At 39.6% G+C, this 22595-nt stretch overlaps 1 protein-coding gene across 1 annotated transcript in view; it reads left to right on the plus strand.

The window, feature by feature from the left end:
- Nucleotides 1–1710: 1710 nt before the first annotated feature.
- The window catches only part of arap1 (ArfGAP with RhoGAP domain, ankyrin repeat and PH domain 1), a 54017-nt gene continuing 33132 nt past the window's right edge, over nucleotides 1711–22595 (plus strand). Inside the window, exons 1-3 of the mRNA XM_084351966.1 lie at nucleotides 1711–1834; nucleotides 12641–13795; nucleotides 20156–20319. Of these exons, the coding sequence (XP_084208092.1) occupies nucleotides 12729–13795; nucleotides 20156–20319 (1231 nt within the window). The 5' untranslated portion in view covers nucleotides 1711–1834; nucleotides 12641–12728. The remainder of the gene's footprint in view (nucleotides 1835–12640; nucleotides 13796–20155; nucleotides 20320–22595) is intronic.

Consider the following 22595-nt stretch of genomic DNA (forward strand, 5'->3'; position numbering starts at 1 on the left):
AACATATTCCCTTTTTACTCATTAGGTGTTTGGGGCAACAGGGCCTCTGAATGTGACATAAGAGGACAAATCACATAAAGACAGAAACACAAAGTCCAAAATGATGATGAATGTTTTCTCTCTGAAACACACGATGTTCAGTAAATGTTTGACAAAGCATTGTGACAAAGTGGGATATATTTAGCACATGAATGTTTTATGTTTGGATGTAGGGTGTGACCGTGAAGTTATGGCTTCCAATTTGGTCCAGCATTTGCCTTTTATTACATGCCAGCGTCCCTTTCTCTCAGTTGCTTTCATCTCGCTGACTCTCGTCACTGTGGCTGAAATGCAATCAAAGGGCCCTTATTTAATAATGTCAGGTCTATTTAGATGCAACATCCTCCTTCTACTTTCCCTTTATAACTTGCTTTTTAAACTTGGTGCTTCTTGAAATTTTCCGCCGGTCTACGAGGCTCAAGAATATCTTCATGGTGAGTGGTTGCCCTCTTCTGGTTCCTATGGGAGCTTACAAGTAACAAATCAGCCGCCTTGTGAATGCCACATCACTGCCACCTCTATAAAAAATATCTGTTCAGAGTTATTTCTACTGGTGGTCACAGCGCTGACTACATATTTCCAAGATTGTACCTGTTTGTACATCCAGGTGGGCTCACAGACTGGACTGGAACCTATGCAATTACATGGATACTTCTCATTTGTCTGATATATTACAGCAACTGTTTTTCAAATGTTGTAATTAAATGTATGTTAATCAATGACTGGTGAATCCACCCAATTTCCACCTATTCTTTTCTTTTTATTTAATTTTATAGCCTTATATTAGTTAAAGGGGCACTATGTAGTTTTGGAGAGGAAATTCAAAGTCAGAATTTTAATATTTACAATATTAATGAGGTAATAATACAAACTCAGAAATATTTATCTTTTCCATAACTGAATAAACAAGCTGTTCTCAGAGGAAAATAAGGTCCCCAGACACTGTTTGAAGCTAGATAGGTGACAGGGTCCACCACATATTTACATAAGTAAAACCGTATGAAGTTGTGTTGTCCTTTAAGGTCAGTTTGCTTATTCTGTTTGTTCAGTCATGAAAGGGAAGAAGTTTGTTTATTTTGTTTGTTAAGGCATTAAATTAAGTCAATACATTTCTTCCCCAAAACTACATAGTGCACCTTTAATACTGTTGCTCTCTGAGGGAAATGAGGAAGCCTGTAGCCCATAAAGTGTGTCTTTTATGGGTGTCTTGTCAGTAGTGAGTTCTCATTTTCAGTAGCCTATATTTCGATGATAGCCCTTTTTCATATATTATAATAGGCCAAAATTGACTTTTTTTGAAAATATATTATAATAGAGGGACTTAAAAGTTATATGGGAAGCCTATATATTCTTAACAGATAAAGCCTTGTCTGTGCTGTAATTATTGCTAGTCAAAGTAAGTGGGATAAAATGAAGTTTAAGTGGATTTGCATGAAAGCAGCCTGGGCTGTCCAGCTTCTTTCAGTGGTCACATGACGGCCGTACGGAAGTTTTTGCAATTTTCTTGCGTCAAGTAACAAGGAAAACACCGGAAACTCTTACTTCCTACCCTACAAAATTAAACGCCACATAAGCAGAAGACGGTATTTATTTTTTATTTTGAAAGGTACATCCGGAAGTTGAACGTTCATTTTATTCTCTCTTGACACTGGCCGTGTGAGTCGCTGCTGCTTTTTCACCCGTGAGAAAAATGCTCTCCGCTATTTGGCGTCGCAGTTGTGACCACCGTTTCACCTCGAAAACACACAAGGCCGGTTTGTTTCAGTCAGCTGGACGCTTGGACGGACTTGACAAGGTAAGAAAAGCACAAGAATGGAAAACTTTCACGTCCAGACAAACTTTCCCAGAGCAGCTGATGAGAATAGACACCGACACGACCACCATAAACCCGCACTAACTGCCCGTTAGCTTGAATGTTGCGGTGAAAATAACGTAAATACGTCGGAGAAAAAAACATTTTTGTGAAGACGCTGTCGGGCAAGTCCAGTTCAGCTTTAAACAGCTTACTGCTAAATGCAGAGGAGGAAATAATGGGAGACTTTTAATTGGTTGATGTGAAGTTGTTGGACTAGTTTGGTTGTTTCTCCTCAGCTGCCCCAGGCTGCTCCAGGCTCTCTGATAAAACCGGAGAGGAAACGGACTGCCTGCCACACAGGGTTGTTTATCCCCACTGGAATCCATTATCTTTAAACTGGCTTCATGGATGAACTATTAAATCGCTGTTTTAAATAAAATTATAGGTTAAATAATTAATCCATTCCGGTCTGAAGAAATGTCATCATGTGCCTGATTTCCCCACATCAGTCTGTTAGCAGGTGGACATGCGACAGGTGTATATCTTATATCCATCCAGACATGGTGCAGGGGTTTTACACTCTTTCCACCACTTCAGCCTGCACTTACAGATTTCACAAGTCCACCCAACTGCTGAAGCTTGTTTCTTCAGCTGCTTATTTCTGCTTTTTTTTAGCAGCCTAGGGCAGGGCTCCTATAGCCTATATGGGACTTTAGAGTTTATAAGATGTGATCAATAATGAAACTGTTTGTAAATGCTAGCAGGTAATTTATTTAAGTGGAAAATGTGATAGTGTTTCCTTTTCAGTGCTAATGCACTCTGTAGAGGTTTTGCATGTGGGCTTGAAGCCCTAAAATAGAGTACTCTTTGCATGTCTGTTTCCCCAATTGAGCCTTAAAATATGTCAATCAGACTTTGTTTAAATGTGAGTTCAGTGTTCCCACACGCAGAGCTCCTGAACCGTGAAAAATAATCTCAGTTGTGATTAAACAGATGTCATTTTATGCAGCATTTACAGAACTTGGCAGTATATTTTGATAACCCCAGCAGAGGTCTTGTCAGGGTCATGTGAATGAGTTTAAAAGAAGGATCAAACAACCAATGTGCATTTAAATTATACGCACCAATTCATCACTTCAAAGGGCAACACAAGACATGACCCAGCGTTTTTTGCCAGTTCGGGCATATGCAAAATAAGCTTTTAAACAGCATCACGGCCCTACCGACCTTGTTTTGTCTAATTTTGGACACTGGTAAAGAGTATGCCGGTAACTGTTTTTGGCTTTCAGCTGCACACATATTGCACTGTCACAGGATGTTGTTTATCTTGGCAGAGATAAAAGTATCTCTCTGCCCCCTCAACCAATGATTTTTGTGTCAACCAGTGCAAAATGCACACTAGGTTGAGCCAAATCAAATTCACGATCTTGATTTAGATTGATTGCACTGCTACAGAGGGAGAGAACTCTGAATTATTTATCGGTCATTGACATCAAGTTGCAGCTGAATGCCTTGTCTGTCTTTCCCTTCTCTCCGTCTTTCTTTATCCCTCTTGTGTCTGCCACTTTTCTGCCTTTTGTTTCCCTCTTCGTCTGCCTCATACACTCACATGATTACTCGCCACTGAATCACTCCATAATGAGGTGAGAGGAGGATCTCGCTGGTTCAGAGGGCTCATCGAGGCTAAATGAAGTTGCCAGTTGTGCAAGAGGTGATAAGTGCAGGCCTTGACTAAATGGGCATTCAACTGAAGTTATTAATTCTGCTTCAAGGCTGTAGATTTTCACAGGAGAAGAGAACACGTTGTTCAGTGAGGATTTTGTACGTTATGTGAAAGTGAGATTAGCTTGACATAGAGAAACTCATTTTTATCTTTTGTCCCGAAAGGAGCTAAATTGTTTAAAGGGGACATTAAAGATGATTAATTTTGTTTCTTCAACTTTTTTCATCTAATTGTAAGTTCAGTCTTATACAACAGCTCTGCAATAAAGCTAGTTTTCCTTGCAACTGTTTTAGGGAGGTGTTGATTCAGCTTTGTTGTCACTTTGGAGGCTGTAGGTTGCGGTGCAGTTGGGGGTTGGAGATCTGAAGGCATCCACAATCTAATTTTCAGGCAAATCATAGAGATTGTGGTATTAAATGTCATCTTACTCCTGTTTCCAAACTTCACATAATGTCATTGACTAGCAGATCCACGCTACGTGAACATACCAATAGAGTGATGTCGCTAACTAGATGGCTATAAAGACTGGACAGGTTACTTCATGCGTCTCTCTTGGGTGATGCATTTTAAACACTGCAATGTGAGTCATAGCTAAGCGCATGACAGATGAGGAGCTTGTGCCAAAAAAGAGCTATCTTTGATGCAATGCTGTGTTTAAAGGCGCTAGTAAAGAAATCACAGACTATTTTAAAACTGGCTATAGTCTACAGAGATAAAAGATCAACATTTTGATCGTGGATTGTGATTTTGATCAAATAGATTGTGACATTTGGAAACCAGATTGCCCGGTGTTTCTAATATTTTATCCAACTAATTTTGATAATTGAAGATAGAGTAAATATTTGAACGACCTCCCAGTATATCTCAGTGTGATTCCTCAACATTTTGTAGGATTTTCTTGGTGCAGTTATTTATTCATAGTGATGTTATCATGAGATGCAGTTTGGCACTGTTTTTTCTTTAAAGACATGAATGAGTAATTTCCAACATCTGGGATTTGAGAGTTGTCTCCAGTCTATGCTGTCAGAAAGTGAAACCTTTAGCTCAAGCAATACGCAAAAGTGGACTTCATGAAAAGGATTTTGTGAATGCTAGGTCAGTGGATTAAAACATTCAAAACATCCATTACTGTCCTTTACATTATGCTGTGGTGAGTCAGGGGAGAGCGAGGTGGGAGAGGACAGAAGAGATAAAAACATAGCATGGATAGTTCAGTTCTGTTGAAAGTTTGTGGTATGCACAGTTTGTACTTGAGGTAATATTAACTGACATCCACCATGCAAGGACACATCATGAACCCCAGAACTTCATACCTAGAGTCAACAAACTGTTGACTTTGTTCCTATTAATGGGCTTCTTAAATGTGGTCGGTAGTTTGCGGTGGGTTACCACGGGAAATGTCCTCCTGTGAAATGCACCCTGAAGACTTTGAGGTGAGTGTGTGCACATTCACACACAGGCTTGTTCACTCGAGGACATTGTTCAGATGCGTTTCTTTACTGGCAGGACTGAGTCACTATTCAGTTCTAATTGAAAGTGGGCTGACGGCAGCACCGTGTCTGGTGGTGGGTTTATGAGTCATGTCCCGTGTGTGTGTGTGTTTTTAGTAATCCTTATCAGGATATCACCTTGATAGAAATCTGAGGAGGAAAAAAGTTCTATAGTGCCTAACCAGGGACTTGTAGTTAGTGAAGTTACATTTACATTTAGGGCATTTAGCAGACACAAAGTTACGAGGATGCAGATGTCAAAAATCTGGCCTATTGAGCAGCAACAGAGCAGCAAGAAACGGTGTGCTACCTGCACAGCAAAGTTATATTTTGGCTGGTGAAAATTATGGACTTACATTCATCAAGTCACTTGTAACATGACTTCAAATGATTGCTTATTTAGTAACAGTAGAGCCTGATTGATACTGGACTTGTGGGGCCATAACAGTTGTGTTTGAGAGTTTGTAGAATCTGATTTCCATCCATCTGTCGATATAATTTTGTTTTCATTAACTTAGAACATGAACAAACAATGTTTTCTTTGCATCTTGGCTTTTATTGAGACAGTAGAGCTTGACAGGAAACATAGGAAGAGGCAAGGAGATGATAAGCATCTAAGAGCCCTTAATGTTGTGGTAGTTGTATACAGTATGTGTCTCCACCACCAAGCTGCTATAAATTGGTGATTGTGAACAAGATTACCGTACTGCAACATTTTATAGTTAAAATTAAATTAACTTGTTTGTTCTCTATGGTAGATGCATATGTGTGGTGTGCGGACGCGTTTCTAAACATATCATACCAAAATATACGCAGATACAGTACCAGTATATCTATATATAATATGTGAACATTCGCAGATTCAGCAGCCCAGCCAATTTCACGGTCTAGCTCTACTATATAGAGCTGCAATGATTAGTCAATTAATCGACGAGTCGATTTAACGGGAAATTAGTTGCCAGATTCTTCAAGCAAAAATGTCTTACATTTGCTGTTTCCAGCTTCTTTGATGTAAGAATTTGCTGCTTTTCTTTGTCATTTGATATTAAATGAAGAGTATTTGGGTTTTGGACTGTTGGTTGGACAAAAGAAGCAATTTAAAGACCTCACTTTAGGCTTTTTGAGCATTTTTCTCAATTTTTCTTGACAGTTTTGACAGATTAAACAATTAATCAATTAATTGTGAAAATGATTGTAATGAAAATAGTCTTTAGTTGCAGTATTACATAAGTAATTGTTTGCTAACACAGTAGCTATAACAACTTACTACTAACTACAGTTCAATGTTCTGAAGTAGAGTCACCTGTACTGCTTTAATGTTTTATCAATTAACCATCAACAGACAGATGCCACTGTGGCAATGGAGGCAATGGAAACCTACGCTTACCACACTACAGAGCAGACATTGTATCTTTTTTTTTATAGGAAATGATGCTGTTTCCTCCACATTTTCAAAATAGCTGCAGTACAATTTGAGTTTTGATGCTGATATGTGTCGATTAAACATTACAACTTTTTACTGTGTTCGTGGATGAATGGCTCCGCTAAATCCACATAATTTCCACTCTAGCAACTTTCACACAAAGATAACTGAGAGGAAGCATTTTGTAACTAAGTGCACAGAGTGAGCTGTTTTGTAACGCACAAACAGCAACGTAAAGGTTTGCAAACATTCAAATGATAAATAGAATACATAGAATATACATCCACATGCAAAACACTTGTACATAGTAGACTAGTTCCTGATTTGAATGTCCGTACTCAAAGACTGATACTCCTGTGCCTTAGCAACACATAGTGATATTCCTGCCAGTTTATTAATCACAAAGTATTGCTATTTTGAAAATTTATCCTGCCACTACTTGGTTTTGGCACATATAAAAAGATGCAAAGGGATCCAGCCTTAAACATCCTTCTATGCATTAATATTTTTGAAATATATATTGTGTTGTTTGAATTAATATAAAGCAATTTTATACCACAAATCTGTAAGGGAAGAAGGACTTTCTCTGTCCTTTTTGTTGAAGTCACTGATGGTGGTCTTGAATTCTCCACATTCTTAGTCTGTTGTTCTACGTCGTGATGGCAGTCAATAAAAAAAGCATTTCCTTTCACTTGACCCTTGTGAGAAATGAGTGAAAGGAAACTGTAACAGCAACACAGTAGAGGGTGGTGTAGAAGAGTGATGATCTCAAACACAGCTGAACATCAGTGTATTGTTATAAATATACTGATGCTGAAACATTGGCCATCAAAGGTCACATATCACCTCATCATCATCATCATCATCATCATCATCATCATCATCATCATCATCATTCAGCACCCTTTGTAAACTTAAGCACTGTTATTAATTGACTAAATTATCCAGAATCGGCATGAAGTCTGAGCTGAATACCACGTCATCATAAGCCAGACGGGCACATTTGACATCTGCAATGATATGAGAAATGAAAATTCATGATTCTGTGTGTGTGTCTCAGTACACAGAAATAGTTAAGAACATAAAGCATTTCTAAAGATCTAATATGTATGTATTTGTTGGCAGTGGATAATTTAGGTCTTGTGGGTTCTGGGTGGGGTCTCCATGGATCGCGCTTGTTCTGGCATGTCCAACAGATGTTCGATTTGATTGGGTTCTGCGGAATTTGCGGGGCAGGGAGTGCCATTGCTATAATGGTGTGTTGAACATTGCATTTTCACCAGATGATCTAAGATGACACTTCATCTGTCAGTGGTTTTAATATTGCGGCTGGTTTGTGTAAACATTATTCAGCATTTGCAAGTTAACTGGAGGCGGTCAGAGCGAGGGGGCCCCAAGTGCTACTGAAATCTTGTTTGTCTGCAGTTGCTAAGGCTAAGAAACAAAAACACATCCTCTAAATTGATTTGTGATGAATAGATGTTTTGAATAATAATCATATAGTTTAATCTTTAAAATGTTAAAAAGGAAATTGTAGCAGTGGCTATTGTGGTTGGTTAAATCGCACAGGAAGGGAAGTCGTGCTTTTGGTGTCAATGTGTCAATAATGTGTCAAGTTGTTGCTGAGCTCTCATTGCAATTATGTTAATAAGAAAATGTGCGGGAGATCAAGGTTGTTTGACGTTTACAGTTTGTTGTTTTGTCTCAGAAATCAACTCTGTGGAAGAGGTAGATAATGTGCTTCAAAACTGAGCACACTGACAGTCAGCAGAGTTAAACCTGACGTCAGCCAGCACTGATCAGTGCACACACAGAGAAAAGGGAACCTTGATGATCTGTGTGTGAATTACATTGAAAGGGGATATGAGGCCTGAAACACAGTTTCTGAGCTCGCGCACCCCCCTCACACCGACTTTACACACACAGACACACACACAATATTATTAGGTGAGCGCTTGTTTTGCAGAGTGTGACCAGACTTGAACACCATGCGTTTTCCTCCTTCTTGTTACTTGCCTGGGCAACAGAATGCCCCATTGTGAAGGCAGCACAGAGACCCTGTTATTGGCAACTCTCTGAGTGGGAGGGAGGTAGGGAGCGCAGAGAAGGAGGGAGGGAGGGATAAATGAATTGAAATGTCCAGAGAGCAAAATGCTTGTTGTAATCTGCAGAAAGTGAAAGGAAAAAAGCCCAGGGAAAAAGAAGTCAGCAGCAATGAACATGAACTGACTGTGCAGAATTTACAAAGCACCTATAGTTAAATGTAATATTGTGCGAGTTAAGGTGAAAACTCTTGATTTCAGCATGTTCAGACATTTTTGAAAATATGCTTGCTTGCCATTTTACAGACAGTCAGATGAAAAAATCTGTATCAATTTATCCTTCTGCATTTCTACAGAAAAGGGTCCACGTCATGTTTAGCCTAGCGAAGCACAACCACAGGAAGCAGGAAGCCCCTTGTTAAAGTGAAGTGAAGTGAAAAAATATTCCTTGCAACAACTGTAAAAATATTGTATCTACATGATACATCTGAGGAAGCAAAGCAATCATCAGTACATTTAAGAGTCAGCTGGAGGTTTGTTCAAGGTAAGGACAGCTGCCAATGTAAAGCTGGTCCAACTGAGATGCAAAATTATTAACCCAGTTGCTGGTGTGTTTATTGTTGTTTTTGGTCATAAAAACTAATAAAACTATTTAACAGACTGTAAATCATTTCCTAGTGGTATATCATGATACTCGCGTGTATAGTACACGTTATGATGCCTTACATTTTTATTCTCATGATGGATGACTGGCAAACAGTTCAGAGTTAAAGGTAAATATACAGTTCAGTATATTCACATAACTCTTGTTTCTCTGTAATGCCTCATGGTGTCTTCCATCTAGTTTTTAAGAGAACAAAGCAAAAAATGTACCCCCAGAATAATTTAAAAGGTGCTTTTATCACAAAATAATTCAGTACAAACTCGCTTAAAATACACAACCAGTGAGTAGGCAATAAACTATCTAAGGTTCCTCCTGATTCCAGTATTAAAGCTACGTAAGGCAAAATGTGTCTTGGATATGTCATGGTCCTTCGTATCTTTGTACTGGATGCCCAGAGATAGAATAGGCATCTTCTGACTTTAGGTATGATGGCAGACAAGCATAGTGTTTTCCCAAGTGAGCATTCCTGTCAATTGAACATAAACTCCAGAGCAGGCATAGATGAACAAGAAAATATTTACTACACTATTAAAAGATTGTATTTCTGCCCACCAATTTAACCCCAGATTTTTTAAGACTGATGGTCAGTTCGTAGCTCTTATTTCCAGAGTATGTGGAGTCAGTAGGTCTTTTACCCACAATGCCACATTCTGTTTTGTTCATCACCCACACTGGGCTACTGTTGGAGAAAAATGTCCCATAAACCTGCCTGAACTCACATGCTTTAAATTGGTTTTCCTTATATCAGCCACATAGGAAGTTGTGTGTCTGTATTTACAGCTGTGTCACCTGGGTCACATCGTCCATCATGGTTTCTATATTGCAGTTAAACCCACTGAGCTTATAGTTTGCTGGGTTCTCCTCGGGATTGCTTGTTAGATTTTAACAACAAAAAAATGGATTACACCTCAAAATCATCGAATTTTTCACAAGTGAGATCTGCTTTAAATTTTAAAAGATTATTATGTGATGTGCTTTTGTCTCGTTACCTCTTGATTATTGCGAAAACCTCCTAACTTTTGTCAATCAAAAAACTGTTTAGCCACTACCAACTACAATTGTGTGTCTTTCAAACTGAACTGTACTCATTTGTTTTTCTCACCTACTCTAACACTTGTGCCTCTCGATGTTGTTCCTCAAAGACACCCACACATCACACAGACAGAACACACAAGGCCGATTAAGTGCTATGATTAAAAAATTGTGTCTCGTGTGTGTTCAAAAGTAATTTTTGGATGCAGTGTTTGTGTGTTTGGACGATGACCAACATTCCAATGATGGCTGAAGACCGATGAAACCGTAATTCATTGCGTTAAGTGTTACTGAGTTCCTCAACTTAAAAATAGGAACCGCCTTTGATCAGAGGGCGAGCCTCACACTGTCCCTGTGCCTTGTGGTGTGTGCCCTGTTAAGGAAACATTTGACAGGAAATGAAATGCACTCATTTCAACACACTAGCGAATAGTATTTCTCGGACTGGATAGTGCGGGTGACTGTGTGCTCACTCAGCCTCCTCAACCCTCACTTCCAGTCTCTAATCAGATCCAGGTCATATTTTTTTATATTTGCTGTTTTGCATTATGTGTTTGCTAGTCAGGAAAATAATGTGTTTGTGTAGCACAGATAACAATCACACAATATTTATGTGAAGTGAAACAGTATGCTCTTCTGCGTCTGTTAAATTATTTTTTTTAGAGTTAGAGGTGTTTACCATTAAAGTCCTCAAATATGTCATGTCAATTAAAAGTTTTATCAGCCTTTCTTCATTCAATTTTAGGTAGTGTTGGTTCTTAATAATTTAAATGTGAGCAGGTGTAACACAAACAATTTCCCCTAGGGATAATAAAGTATTTCTGATTCTGATTCTGAATAATAACTAAAAAATAAGTAGATGTGAGAAGAAGTGTAAACTAAATAATAATACATTTCTAGTAAAATCTAGCAATTGTCCCACAGGTTGATACTATAGACCAGCTACTTATCCTTGATAAGAATTATTAACACAATTATTACATAATTCAAGAGAATTGACTATTTTTTGTCCTAATGTGTGTAAACTCTCTCAAAAATGTTAATATAATATAATATAATCATGATTGTTCACATAGACACATTTCAGGTGTCTTGGTATATTATGCGTGAAATGATGTGAGTGTTTGTGTGTGTGTTGAGGAAAGACTGTTTGTGGCTCTGCCTGAGAAACCAGCAGCTTCCCTTGTGGGTACAACAAAACAACAAATGGCTTTTCTTAAGTATGGTCCAAAGTTACCACACCGTCAGAATTCACATTTGCTGATGTTTTTTGTGATAGCGCTGGTTACAACAGTCCTTGCTTAGCTGTTGCGCACAATCCGGCAGGTTTGCATCATACGTATGCAACGAGCTGGCACTGACATTAAGACTGAACTGCATGTGAAAACTTCAAAAAGAAATCCTCATGCTTGTACAGTTTGAACACTGTCGTGATATAAATGCAGTAAGTACTGCTTTTAGAAAACCAGGACCTAGGGAGGATGGAGATGTTTTGTGGGAAGCTGATCATGAACCCACTTCTGCAGCTTTCAAGTGTGTGTTAGAGAGAATTGAGTGAGTCAGTGTGTACGTGCTGTGAGTGTCAATACTTGTTGTGTCAATTGCACTTCCTCCCATAGTGGTCTCCTGTGTGATAGTGCTACAGTACTGCCTGTGTGTTGGCTGCTCAAAAGAAATAATCTTTAATTTAAGCAATTTTAAAAGTTTTTTTCTGTTCTTATGTTTATGTAGTACAGATCAGATATGTTTGTCTTGTATGTGTAACATATTAGGAATAATAATCTAATGGTAGTTTCTTTCTAAGTCATATGGAAATCATCTGAGCTGAGCAGTGACCTGAGCAGTTTCTGGACGCACAATCATTGTTTGTTTTGAGTGAGTTGAAGCTGTATATTTACACAGCAGTGAACAGAAGTGCTGTTGAAAATGATAGTGCTTATCAGAATGACTAAACTGCTTGGGGACCTCACCATAGAGGCACTAACACAACTTCCTCTTTTACCGAGGTGATGATAGTCATCCCTCCTGACAAAAGTTTGTCACATACAACTCTGAGGCAGCTGTTAACAATCTATAAAATGTACCCTCATGGATTTATACAGTTGTCATCCGGATTATGAATCATATTTATTTATGTCTTTCAGGAAGCTAAATTATTATTACACTTATTGCACTATAACACATTTCCCAATGCACATTGTCTCAAAATGGTCTGTATGTAGTGTTTTTCATCATCTAGTCTATAATCAGACTAATGTGACGCACAGTGAACAATTTTAGGAACTAAAACAGGAAAAAACAGGAAAAAAATCTTCATTTTGAGCTGATGCATGCTTTTTTAATTGTTCCTTTAGAAACCCCTGTATTGTGTAAGTTATTTCCTCCAGTGGATTTTAGTATTATACATGTTCATGTTTTTCTGTCTTCCACAGATTGTGTAAGCCATGATCTGAGGAAGTCTGCGTCGTCTCTGTGGATGTAGACTTGCCATCACACTGGCCGCACTCACACTCATCAGTCATGTCTGAATCCCGTGTGACTGTGTTGGACTGGTTATGCGTGCTTCGTCTGGAGCAGTATTCTGAGGTATTTCAGAGCGCCGGGCTGGCAACTTTGCGACAATGTCGCGACCTCACGCCTGATCAGCTGGAGCGAATGGGCATCACTCTGCCGGGTCACCAGAGACGCATCTTGGCTAGCCTGACCAAAACGCATGGTAAGGGTGACACATACTCTCAGCTTGGACAGTCTGAGAGAGATCAGAGATTGGAGGAAACGGGAAATGCCCAAGTGTTGCAGAGTAAGAGACCTGTGCCCATTCCAGTGGAAGAAAAACCTGTCCTTAAGGAAAGGGAGAAAAGGGATGGAGAGACATTGAGACCTACACCCAGGGAAAGAGAGAAACCAGTCCCCAGGGAGAGACAAGTGCCCAGCATGAAAGAGGACAGTGAGGACGGGGGAGAGAAGAAGCCAGTTCCTGGACAAAGACATGCAACACCTAGAGGAGGAATAGATGGAGAGAAAGATGGAGGAATAGATGGAGGGATTGAGAGGGAGAAGCCTGTGCCTAAAGAGAGGACCAGATTTCGCTCTAATCCCCCAGCAGACTGTCACCCCGGCTCCAGCCTGTCTCCAACTTCTGACCCCTCTTTGCCCCCTGTCCCCCCTCGAAGCACCCCCAACTGCCCTCCACAGCGCTTCACCTCTCCCCTGAGCCCCTCACCTCCTGCCCGAAAGGCGGTCTCCCCCAAACTGGACACACATGCGGTTAAAGCCCCGGCTGTATCGAGCAGAACTGTGTCCCAGAATTCAACCCCCACCGGCACCCCTACCCACACCCCCACACATGCACCTCTCCACCCTCCCAACTTCCCCTCGGCCCAGGCTCGGCCACAGACGTTAGCCATTCAGCCACCGGCCCAACATTTGGGTGGTGATGGAAGAATAAAAAGTTTACCCGTCTGCCCTGTTGCTTCCCCCACCAACGATAGAAATGCTCCACCTCTCCCTCCAAAAGCAGGGACAACACCTAAAGGCCCTCCACCAGTCCCACAGCGGTTTCCTGCACTGTCTCCCAGAACTCACAGGTAAGGCTGCTTTTTTAAAAATGTGTTTGCATTTGCTGTAATGGGCGACCTGACAGTCATGATAGATCTTGAAGACGTCCACAATCTTCTTTTCAGGTGAATCATAGAGATTGCAATGTTTTATGACCTCTTACTTCTCTTTCCAAACTCCACGTAACCTCATTGACTAGCAGAAAGCTATATTTAGTGCAAAGATGGATCTTGTTTTGAGGATTGTAAAACTCACCTTTTCCTCTCGCTTCCTTCTGGGACAAAGATTATTATAAGACAGTTTTGTTTTTCACTCCCCTTAAAGTACTTGCACTGTACTTCCCACTGTGCAGTACTGAAAGAAATGTTCAGATCCTTCACTTAAACTAGCAAAAGACAACATTTTCGCTTTTACTTATTGTTATGAGGTAAGTGTTCGCCACCGGTCACGAAATCTCCCAGAAAAATGAAGGCTGACTGGTGAGCAGCCTTCTATCTGCTTTCACGTCTCCAATATAGACTAAATTGATGAATAAACACCAGTTTTTGTTCTGCGTTGTTGGTAGTTGCTAGTCTGCTCCCACTTTAAGTAAAAGTACTAATAAATTTACTTTAGGTATTAAAAGTAAAAGTAATCATTCTGCAGAAAAATGGTTCCCGCCAGCTAATATATTATACATTCAACTGCTATAGATGTTTATGGTTGAGGTAATTTTAACTGTTTATATACTGTCCGGTAGGTTAATCTAGAGCAATGCCTTATATTCTATAATATCATCATATATTGTAGTGTTGCTTATCTGTGAGAGCCACGTATCTCTAAAGTCTCAAATTTTTACGTGTGTTCATCTTTGTGATGATGAATTTTCCAGCTAATCCAATAGACTTTTTAAATAGTTTATTATGCTTAAAAACTAGGAGTCTCAACCCACAGAGGCGCACTTATTCCATCAGTGTATCAGAAAAAAATCCAAATCGCACGTTAGACAAGTTGAGTAAAAATGTACATTGTACTGGAGTAGAGGTATAAAGTTATATAAAGGATAACTACCGTTTTTTACAACCTGGACCTTATTTCTGGCAAAATATATGATCATTTACTCACCCAGATAACTTTGGTGTCATTCGGCGTCGTTCGGACGAAATTAGATCCAGTGTAGCGGCGATATATCCATATAATGGGAGAGACGGGGCAGCGACACACAGCCTCTATATAACGCATTATCTGCCACGAAACTAGTTAATTTCATCAATATTTTGTTATGAAATGCTAGCGCTATTCCCCTCTGAGTCCGGGCTCGTCCGTTATCAACATCCGGGGTCAAACTAGCAGTAGCAGCTACAGGTAAACAAGCCGCACTGTCGCGTGTGCGCGCGCAGCTCAGAGACGACATCTTCCAGGTCAGAGGTAGTAGATCAGCCTACAGACCCCGGATGTTGACAATAGACGAGCCCGGACTCAGACGCTAATAGCGCTAGCATTTCATAACAAAATATTGATGAAATGAACTAGTTTCGTGGCAGATAATGCGTTATATAGAGGCTGTGTGTCGCTGCCCCGTCTCTCCCATTATATGGATATATCGCCGCTACACTGGATCTAATTTCGTCCGAACGACGCCGAATGACACCAAAGTTATCTGGGTGAGTAAATGACCATATATTTTGCCAGAAATAAGGTCCAGGTTGTAAAAAACGGTAGTTATCCTTTAAATGAAAATTTTCAAGTAAACTGCACGTACAGTACTTCTGTCAATGTGTTTACTTATATTCCTGCACTGCTATTGTGTACTATATGCATGTTAACTTTGAGTGGAAGAATAATTAGGGTTTTAGTAACATGCTGTTCCTCTAACTTTGTGAGGCCGCTACATTGAAGGCTAAAAAACAAATGATGGTCTTCTATGTTATGTTTTCTGAGATTCTTTTCAACTTAACTGAGTAATAGCCAAGTAACTTATCCTTAAAAAAAAATAAAAGAATCGGGACGATGCAGTTCAACAAGATTCAAAACAGAGTATGAAACTGATGTAGTCTTTGAGGATTGTGCTGCCATCTGTTGGACAAGTTGGAAAATGCATCTCTTGTCAACTTCAGCAGCAGTTGTGACACCAAGAGTGTTAGTGGGGACACTTCCTTAAATGTAAAATTAGACACTTCCTGAAAATGAGAAGCCGAAACACATTGGCTGACTGACTATGACTGAGTTGACCTAAGGCTTAGTGGCCTGTTGAGTACGGAAATAATGTGAACAAGACATGTTTAGTGTGGTCGATGAACGAAACAAAGCTGTGAGACTGCTGTTTGTGGGTGTCCATACGAGACCACTGGAGTGCATACATGTGTGTGTTTTTCAAAGGCTTCGCAGTGACCTTTTATTCACTATTGTATCCCTACATTGTATACAATTTCCTGTTCTTAGTTTAAATGTTTTTCATTTGTTTTTTTGTCCACATGCAAAATTGTTGCTCTTTAAGAAGCACTTTTCATGCGGCTTCCCCTTTTTTCCTCTCTCAGCAGACTTTTATCCCTACAATAGTTTCACTGAGAAAACTGTAGCAGCCCTTTATCATATGGTTATGTAGTTCCCGGTGATGGCATGCAAGATTAGGAGCTCTGTCTTTCTTCTGTGTGTTTCGTCACCGGTAAGGGAAAGGAAACTCCAGCCTTGCCTCACGCTTTAGACTGGTTCTTTTATGAGAAACATGTTCTCTGTCTGTGTTTTAAAGGGAAGCTAGATGCAGAGAGAGGGAGGAAGTTACAATGGAGAACAACACAGAGCGGTTGAAAACTCTCCTCCTCATTAGCTTCTGTGAGCTGAGAGAAGGAGAGAGTGAGGAAATAAACATATAGGGGGAAACAAAAGTGATTTGTTACCAGGAACTGCCTTCAGACTTTATGTAGCCTTGACCAGCACACATTCACACGCTCTCTTGTTTCCTTGTCAGTATGCTTTTTTGCCTCCTCCCATTTTTAAGTTAGTTGGTCATTTCCTCCTCCCTTTTTCTTTTTTTTTTTTTTGTCATCTCCTCCGATGTGTGGGCGTGTGTGTCTTTTAAGCTTTTTGTATCATCATGGAAGAGGACTCCCTTTGAACATGTCGAGACAGGTAATAATGATCCTAAACATATCTTTACATGTCCTTTCTCAGCCTGTACTCGTCTTCAGCATGTGCTCTCTTCTTCTCATCCCCCTCCTCATTCTGTTTGTGGTAGGGGTTCAAACAAGGAAGACTTTACTTTCTTTCTGCTCATGTTTTCTGCTGTGCTTTATGCGTAGCTGTGTTACGCATGTTACCAGTTGATAGAAAACAGGTTTGACCATGTTAAATGACTTTGTTTTAACTTGTGACGTGAGTGATGTTCCTGGCTGAGACCAGATATCCTGCTCTGTCCTGAGACTTTAGATGTTTAGGAAACTGATATTGGTATTTGTGTATGGCCTGAATGTGTCTGTGACAAAACTACTCAGATGAGATTTTCCAAAGGTGTCCCTGGTGTGTTTAGCTGTCATGGAAATCAAGTGTGCTGTCTTATCTTTAATGTCAGCACTCCCCATCATCAATGACATGTAGAGCATTATTCAGAAATGTAAAATTATGTACATTGGCTTTGTGTAACAGCATAGATTAGCTTTCTGCTACATTTTGCTTAGCCTAACAGGCTGGGAACACCATAACAAAGGGGTCACTTAGCTATTGTCAGTTGTTCTCAGTATAGAGTGTACCATTTTCCCAGAAAAGGTCACATACACATAATGTGGGAGGACAAAGTAGCGTCAATTATTTCTTCAGCCTACTGTTACCCGTTAGCTAGCAGGTTAAATATAGCATCTAGCTAGCCCCCCTCTCAGCACTCTTCCTCTGAGAAAAAAAGGAGGAACCGTGTCAACAGGTCAGTTTCCCGTCATTGTGGGTCTATGTATCATTTTCTGGATGATTATTAAACAGTGCTAATGAATAGGATATTTATATTTAGATTCGTTATAATTCTCTAGTTCAGTTAAGTATAGTTAGGCCACTTTCTAAATGTGTTTGTTTGTGCAGGAACAAGTGCTTGATAAAGCAGTATAATTTGTCCACAGGGGTCCATTAATGTGGTATATATTGATTAAATGTAGGTATTTTTCATCTTGACAAGTACAGACACAACCTTTAAGGGCCACTTAAAATGAAACTAACAGAGCACTTTATTTCTTTTAAATTGAGTATGTTGTCCCTGAAGTCGCACAATTGTTTGAACTTCTCTCCAATTGTTCGATGTGACAAAGCTTTCCTCATTTGACCTAAAAGACATCAGTAACTGTTTTCTTCTTGTATTAAACCCAGGCATGGTGCACATCATTATTTGTGAAACTAAACATTTGTCTTGGATGTAGAAATGTACAAATCTGTTCTCAAGCGGTTTCCTGTAATGTGTGACTCACATCTTGTATGTGCTTGCAAGTGTAAAAGCAGATTTTTGTGACTGTAATGAAGGAAAATCACAAAAGACGGAAATTAAAGAGGAACTTTCACAATACTGGATGGATTGAAACCAGGCCTATGTGCTCACTCTTGACTTTCCTGTCGGCATGGCTATGGTGTGACTGTTTTTAACATCGTGTGAATTACTTTTTTTCACTATGATTTGAGTTTATTTGTCTAGACTAGCTAAATGAATCATAAAGTGGTAACGATATGAAAAGTAAGCAAGAAAATCAGTTTTAAAAACATAATGTGTTTTGTGGTTCTTTATACAATTATACAATACAAACTATAGCCTGTATTTGTAAACATACATTGATAGTAAAACATTACACTGTGCTTTGTATGTAGGAATACATTGAATGTGCCATTATGCATAGCCAAAAAATCGCAATGCAAGCAATATTTACCAAATATGTGTACATATGTGCGTATATGTGATGAGCAAATGGTCATCAGTCCATGTGAAACGAATCATCCTTGAGGTGTGGTAATGTTTGATGCGTCAATGTGTAATTTCCTTTTTGCGTCAGGCCTAATGACCCTGTGTGTATTTGTTTCAGTGGGAAACACAAAAAATCTTTATTATTTCAGCTAATATTACAATTAAGCTATATATGTAGTGTGAACAAGCAGCGGAGGTTTTTATTCACAGGCAAGATGCTGTGCGAGATTAACCCGGAGTTCCCTGCATGGATAATAGATCCTCTCTGGCTCAGGAAAAGCTAGAGGAAGTAGCTAAGGAGAGTTGCATGTGTAATACTTGGCCTGCTACCAGTGCATGGGATTGTGTATTGTAAGTTTCACAATGTGCAAAAATAGAAGTGCAATTAATGTGTGCATGCCTGTGTGCTGGCCAAACAAGACTAAAAATATCATGATTAATGGTATTATCACAGTATTCATCAGACCTTCCTGAAATACTTCTCTCAGTGCTAAAACATTGTAAAATTGCAGTGGATTTAATCAAACCTGGCAGCTTTCTAACAACACTGTAAACAAAAGCAGGTTGGTTGTTTATGACGTTTTGAAACTCAGACCTTCATAAGGTAAAATTCCTGAGCTCAATACTTAGTACTGTGTATAGTGTTATAGTGTGTGGTGCTGGGTGTCAGTGGTTAAAAGGCAGATCATCAGGAGTGCATTATGACGATGCTGATTGCTTCAGTTAATCCACTAGGTAATGCTGCCAAGTAAAAGGGTGCTCCCTTGCGGTGTATCAAAATAAACCTGCTAGTAAAGTGTTCATGGTGCCCTCTAAATCCAGCCATAATTATGTTAATGTGTAATACAATACAACATGTTGGCGGTATTGTTATGATTGGAATCCTCCACAACAGTATATTGTACAACTGATATACCGGCACATCTCTAGAGCGAACACACTGTATTTGTGTGTGTTTGCAGGGGATCCAGGTATGCTGTGTTTACATCTTGCAGGGTGAGGCAGGTTCAGACTTGCTGCTTCAAGTAGAAACAGAGAGGGAAAACGGAGGGGAGGGGAGCAGAGGGTCACCCTTTTGTCACAGCTCTGGGAAAAATTCTCATACAACCGAAGAAGACTCAGCGGAGACTCAGACTCTAGAGTCAATAATGTGGACTGAATCAGGTTACCAGAGTTGTCTTCATACCGTTCTTAGAGGGCTCTGTGTAACTTTGTCGCTTGCAACCAGACTTTTTTTCCCTTTGGATTAGGAGCCTGGAGTAAATGCTGTTGTTTTTAAGTTTTTTATGATGGAATGAGAAAAGACAAGACTGGAGGGGAGACGGGAGGAGGGTGAAGGCCTTTCTTCCCACCAGAAGATGGATAGAATCAGTCGTCTGTTTGGGATTTTTACAAGATCTCAGATTACTGGAGTGTCCGAGGACTCATCTCCTGCTCTTCAGACCTCTGCTGACCTCTCCTGTATCCCTTTAACCCACAGCCCCACCAAGACAGTTGCTGATGAGTTGCAGAAAGAGCAAACTCCACAGGTCCCACCTCGCATCAGGACGCCCCAAACTGTAGAAAACACACAACATTCGACTCAACCTGACACTCATCCCGCTGTACCTACAAGGATTGTCTCCCAACCTCTCTGTGACTCCCGTAAGTAGTAAAATCAGCATATAATACTGCACATATAATGCAGCATGCAATTTATTTATTTTTTTGCTGCGTACATTTCTGTTTATATAGTAGAAACAGGCTTTGAAGTGTAAAAAGAAGAATCCTGTCAATTTCTGCTGAAATGTTTAAATGATGAAAATGTATGTGACTGCTGCTGAATAGCACTTGTGCATTGACTCCCTTGTGGTAGAAGAGCATGAATGAGGATTAAACCAGATGTAGTTTTTATTGTACAGATTTGATCACATTCAGTCTTTCTGAGGAAACAAATGCGTCCATGAAGCCTGTCAAACCTGTCCTCTTTATCTTTGAAAGGTTACAATAACTTTGAAACCTCTTTCCAGTTAGTGCTGGTTTGTTTAAGTAAATCAGGCTTCATTTCACAATTTTACAGTCAGATTAGCCTACTTCCATTCAGGGTAGTTTTTAAGCTTAGCTCCACTTTAGGCATAACCAATGACACGGTCTGCCAACCAGATCAAAACTCAGTGTTATCTCACAAGTTCCTCCTCTGCAGTCGTTCTTTACTGCTGTGAACCAACAGTACTGTCAGTGCCATGTCAAACTGAAGCACATGTCAGATTTATAATGTATCATTTGGGCTGAATCTAGAATGTGTCTGTGTGTGCTCATGAATATACAATGTGGTCTAAAAGTCTGAGACCACTAATGAGGATACTTCTATTTTGCCTTTGTTTTGAATGTTATATGATATTTTTGAGTGAAAAGTCAAGTCTATGGAAAATGTGCATGAAATTCGTCTAGCTGTGATTTAATACTGAAAAAGATCCTATTTGCCCAGAATAACAATTTGACTTCTGAAACTCGTCCAACATTATGATTCTTTCCAGGTTTATGTGACAATATTCGAGCTTGTCAAAGTGGTGTCAGGCTTTTGGACTGTACTGTATATTGTTGTTCCAGTTTTTAATACAACAATAGGTGAGAAAAAGCCCAGTTCGACAGAGCCTTGCCTTATGAAAGATTTACTCCGATTCCCAGAATCAGCCATATGCACGTGGACTCATCTTGAGGAGAAGGAGCCTGGAACCTAGTTTGGAAAGGAGCACATTGTATGCCTTACATCAGAGGTTGCAAAAGTCAAAATATAATAAATCATGAGTAAAATAATAATTTCTCATGTAAAATCGTAACCACAATATCTTCTTGCTTTCGGTTACTTTTACTTGAGCACTGGGCTTTGTAATTAGAACAGTGAATAGATCATTTTGACACAACTCATTGTGAAAGTAGCATTTTCACTCATGTCACAAATGTCATGTTTGAAAATTAAAGAAATGAAACGGACCGTGCCTGTAAGAACAAAGTAGTTTAATACAACTAAAAGAGAACCATGAAAATGTTGACTGTCTTCCACAAATCAACAGTGCAGGTTTTTTTTATATCACTGCCCTCTTCATGTCTCAGATCTCTGTTTGTAGGTCATGACTGTGCATTCAGTAAAACTAGGTTAAAGATAGTCTGGAACAGGCGTTACGAGTTAGTTGAGCCTCAAGTAGAGTATCTGTATAGTTCAGCTAAAGTAGTAACACCAGGACATTTGCACGTGTGCTACTGATGTTGTCCATGCTGTCACAGACCAATGCGTTTGTTCAGCTGTTTGCTAGAGTGCAAAGACTTTGGGCTCCCGTGCTTAATAGTAACAGCCTATGTAAACTTGCTGTCTGTTCAGAGTATTGTTCTTATCTAAAAAGAAAGCTTACCTTACTTGACCTTACCCCACCTTGATGTGTGGGAGGGATTATGAGTCGAATTTTTATTTTGTTATGTGTCGCTCAACCTGAAGAACTAGTTTAGAGAGCTAGAGAGTCATACCACACTGACAAACTGATATCTTGTGTTCACACAGCGACACTTTCTGTTGTCTTTGTCAGGCAATTTAATTTCTGTGATCACATAGATCAACAAAGCTGACACTAATAACTTGAGTAACCGGTGTAATCAGTGCTGCTCATCACTTTTGATTGTGTCAAATTTCCCTGTTCTGGTTCTCATCCGACAGGTATCATACTGCATTTGCCAGAATGGCTTTTAGTAACCTTCAGAGAAAGACTGAAAATGTGTTGAGTGTGAGTCTGGTAGCATGTGTCTTGAGTAAATGGATGTTCAACATTCATTCTGTGGATTTATTTTCTCTGTTCATGACCTTCCAGATGTATTCTTGTGGTTTTGATTACTTGTTTGAAGCTGAAAAATGAAAAATCACATTTCAAAATGCTTACTTTGTGTATTAC

The sequence above is a fragment of the Pagrus pagrus genome, assembly GCF_965226575.1.
Source record: "Pagrus pagrus genome assembly, chromosome: 4".
Taxonomy (NCBI): Eukaryota; Metazoa; Chordata; class Actinopteri; order Spariformes; family Sparidae; genus Pagrus; species Pagrus pagrus.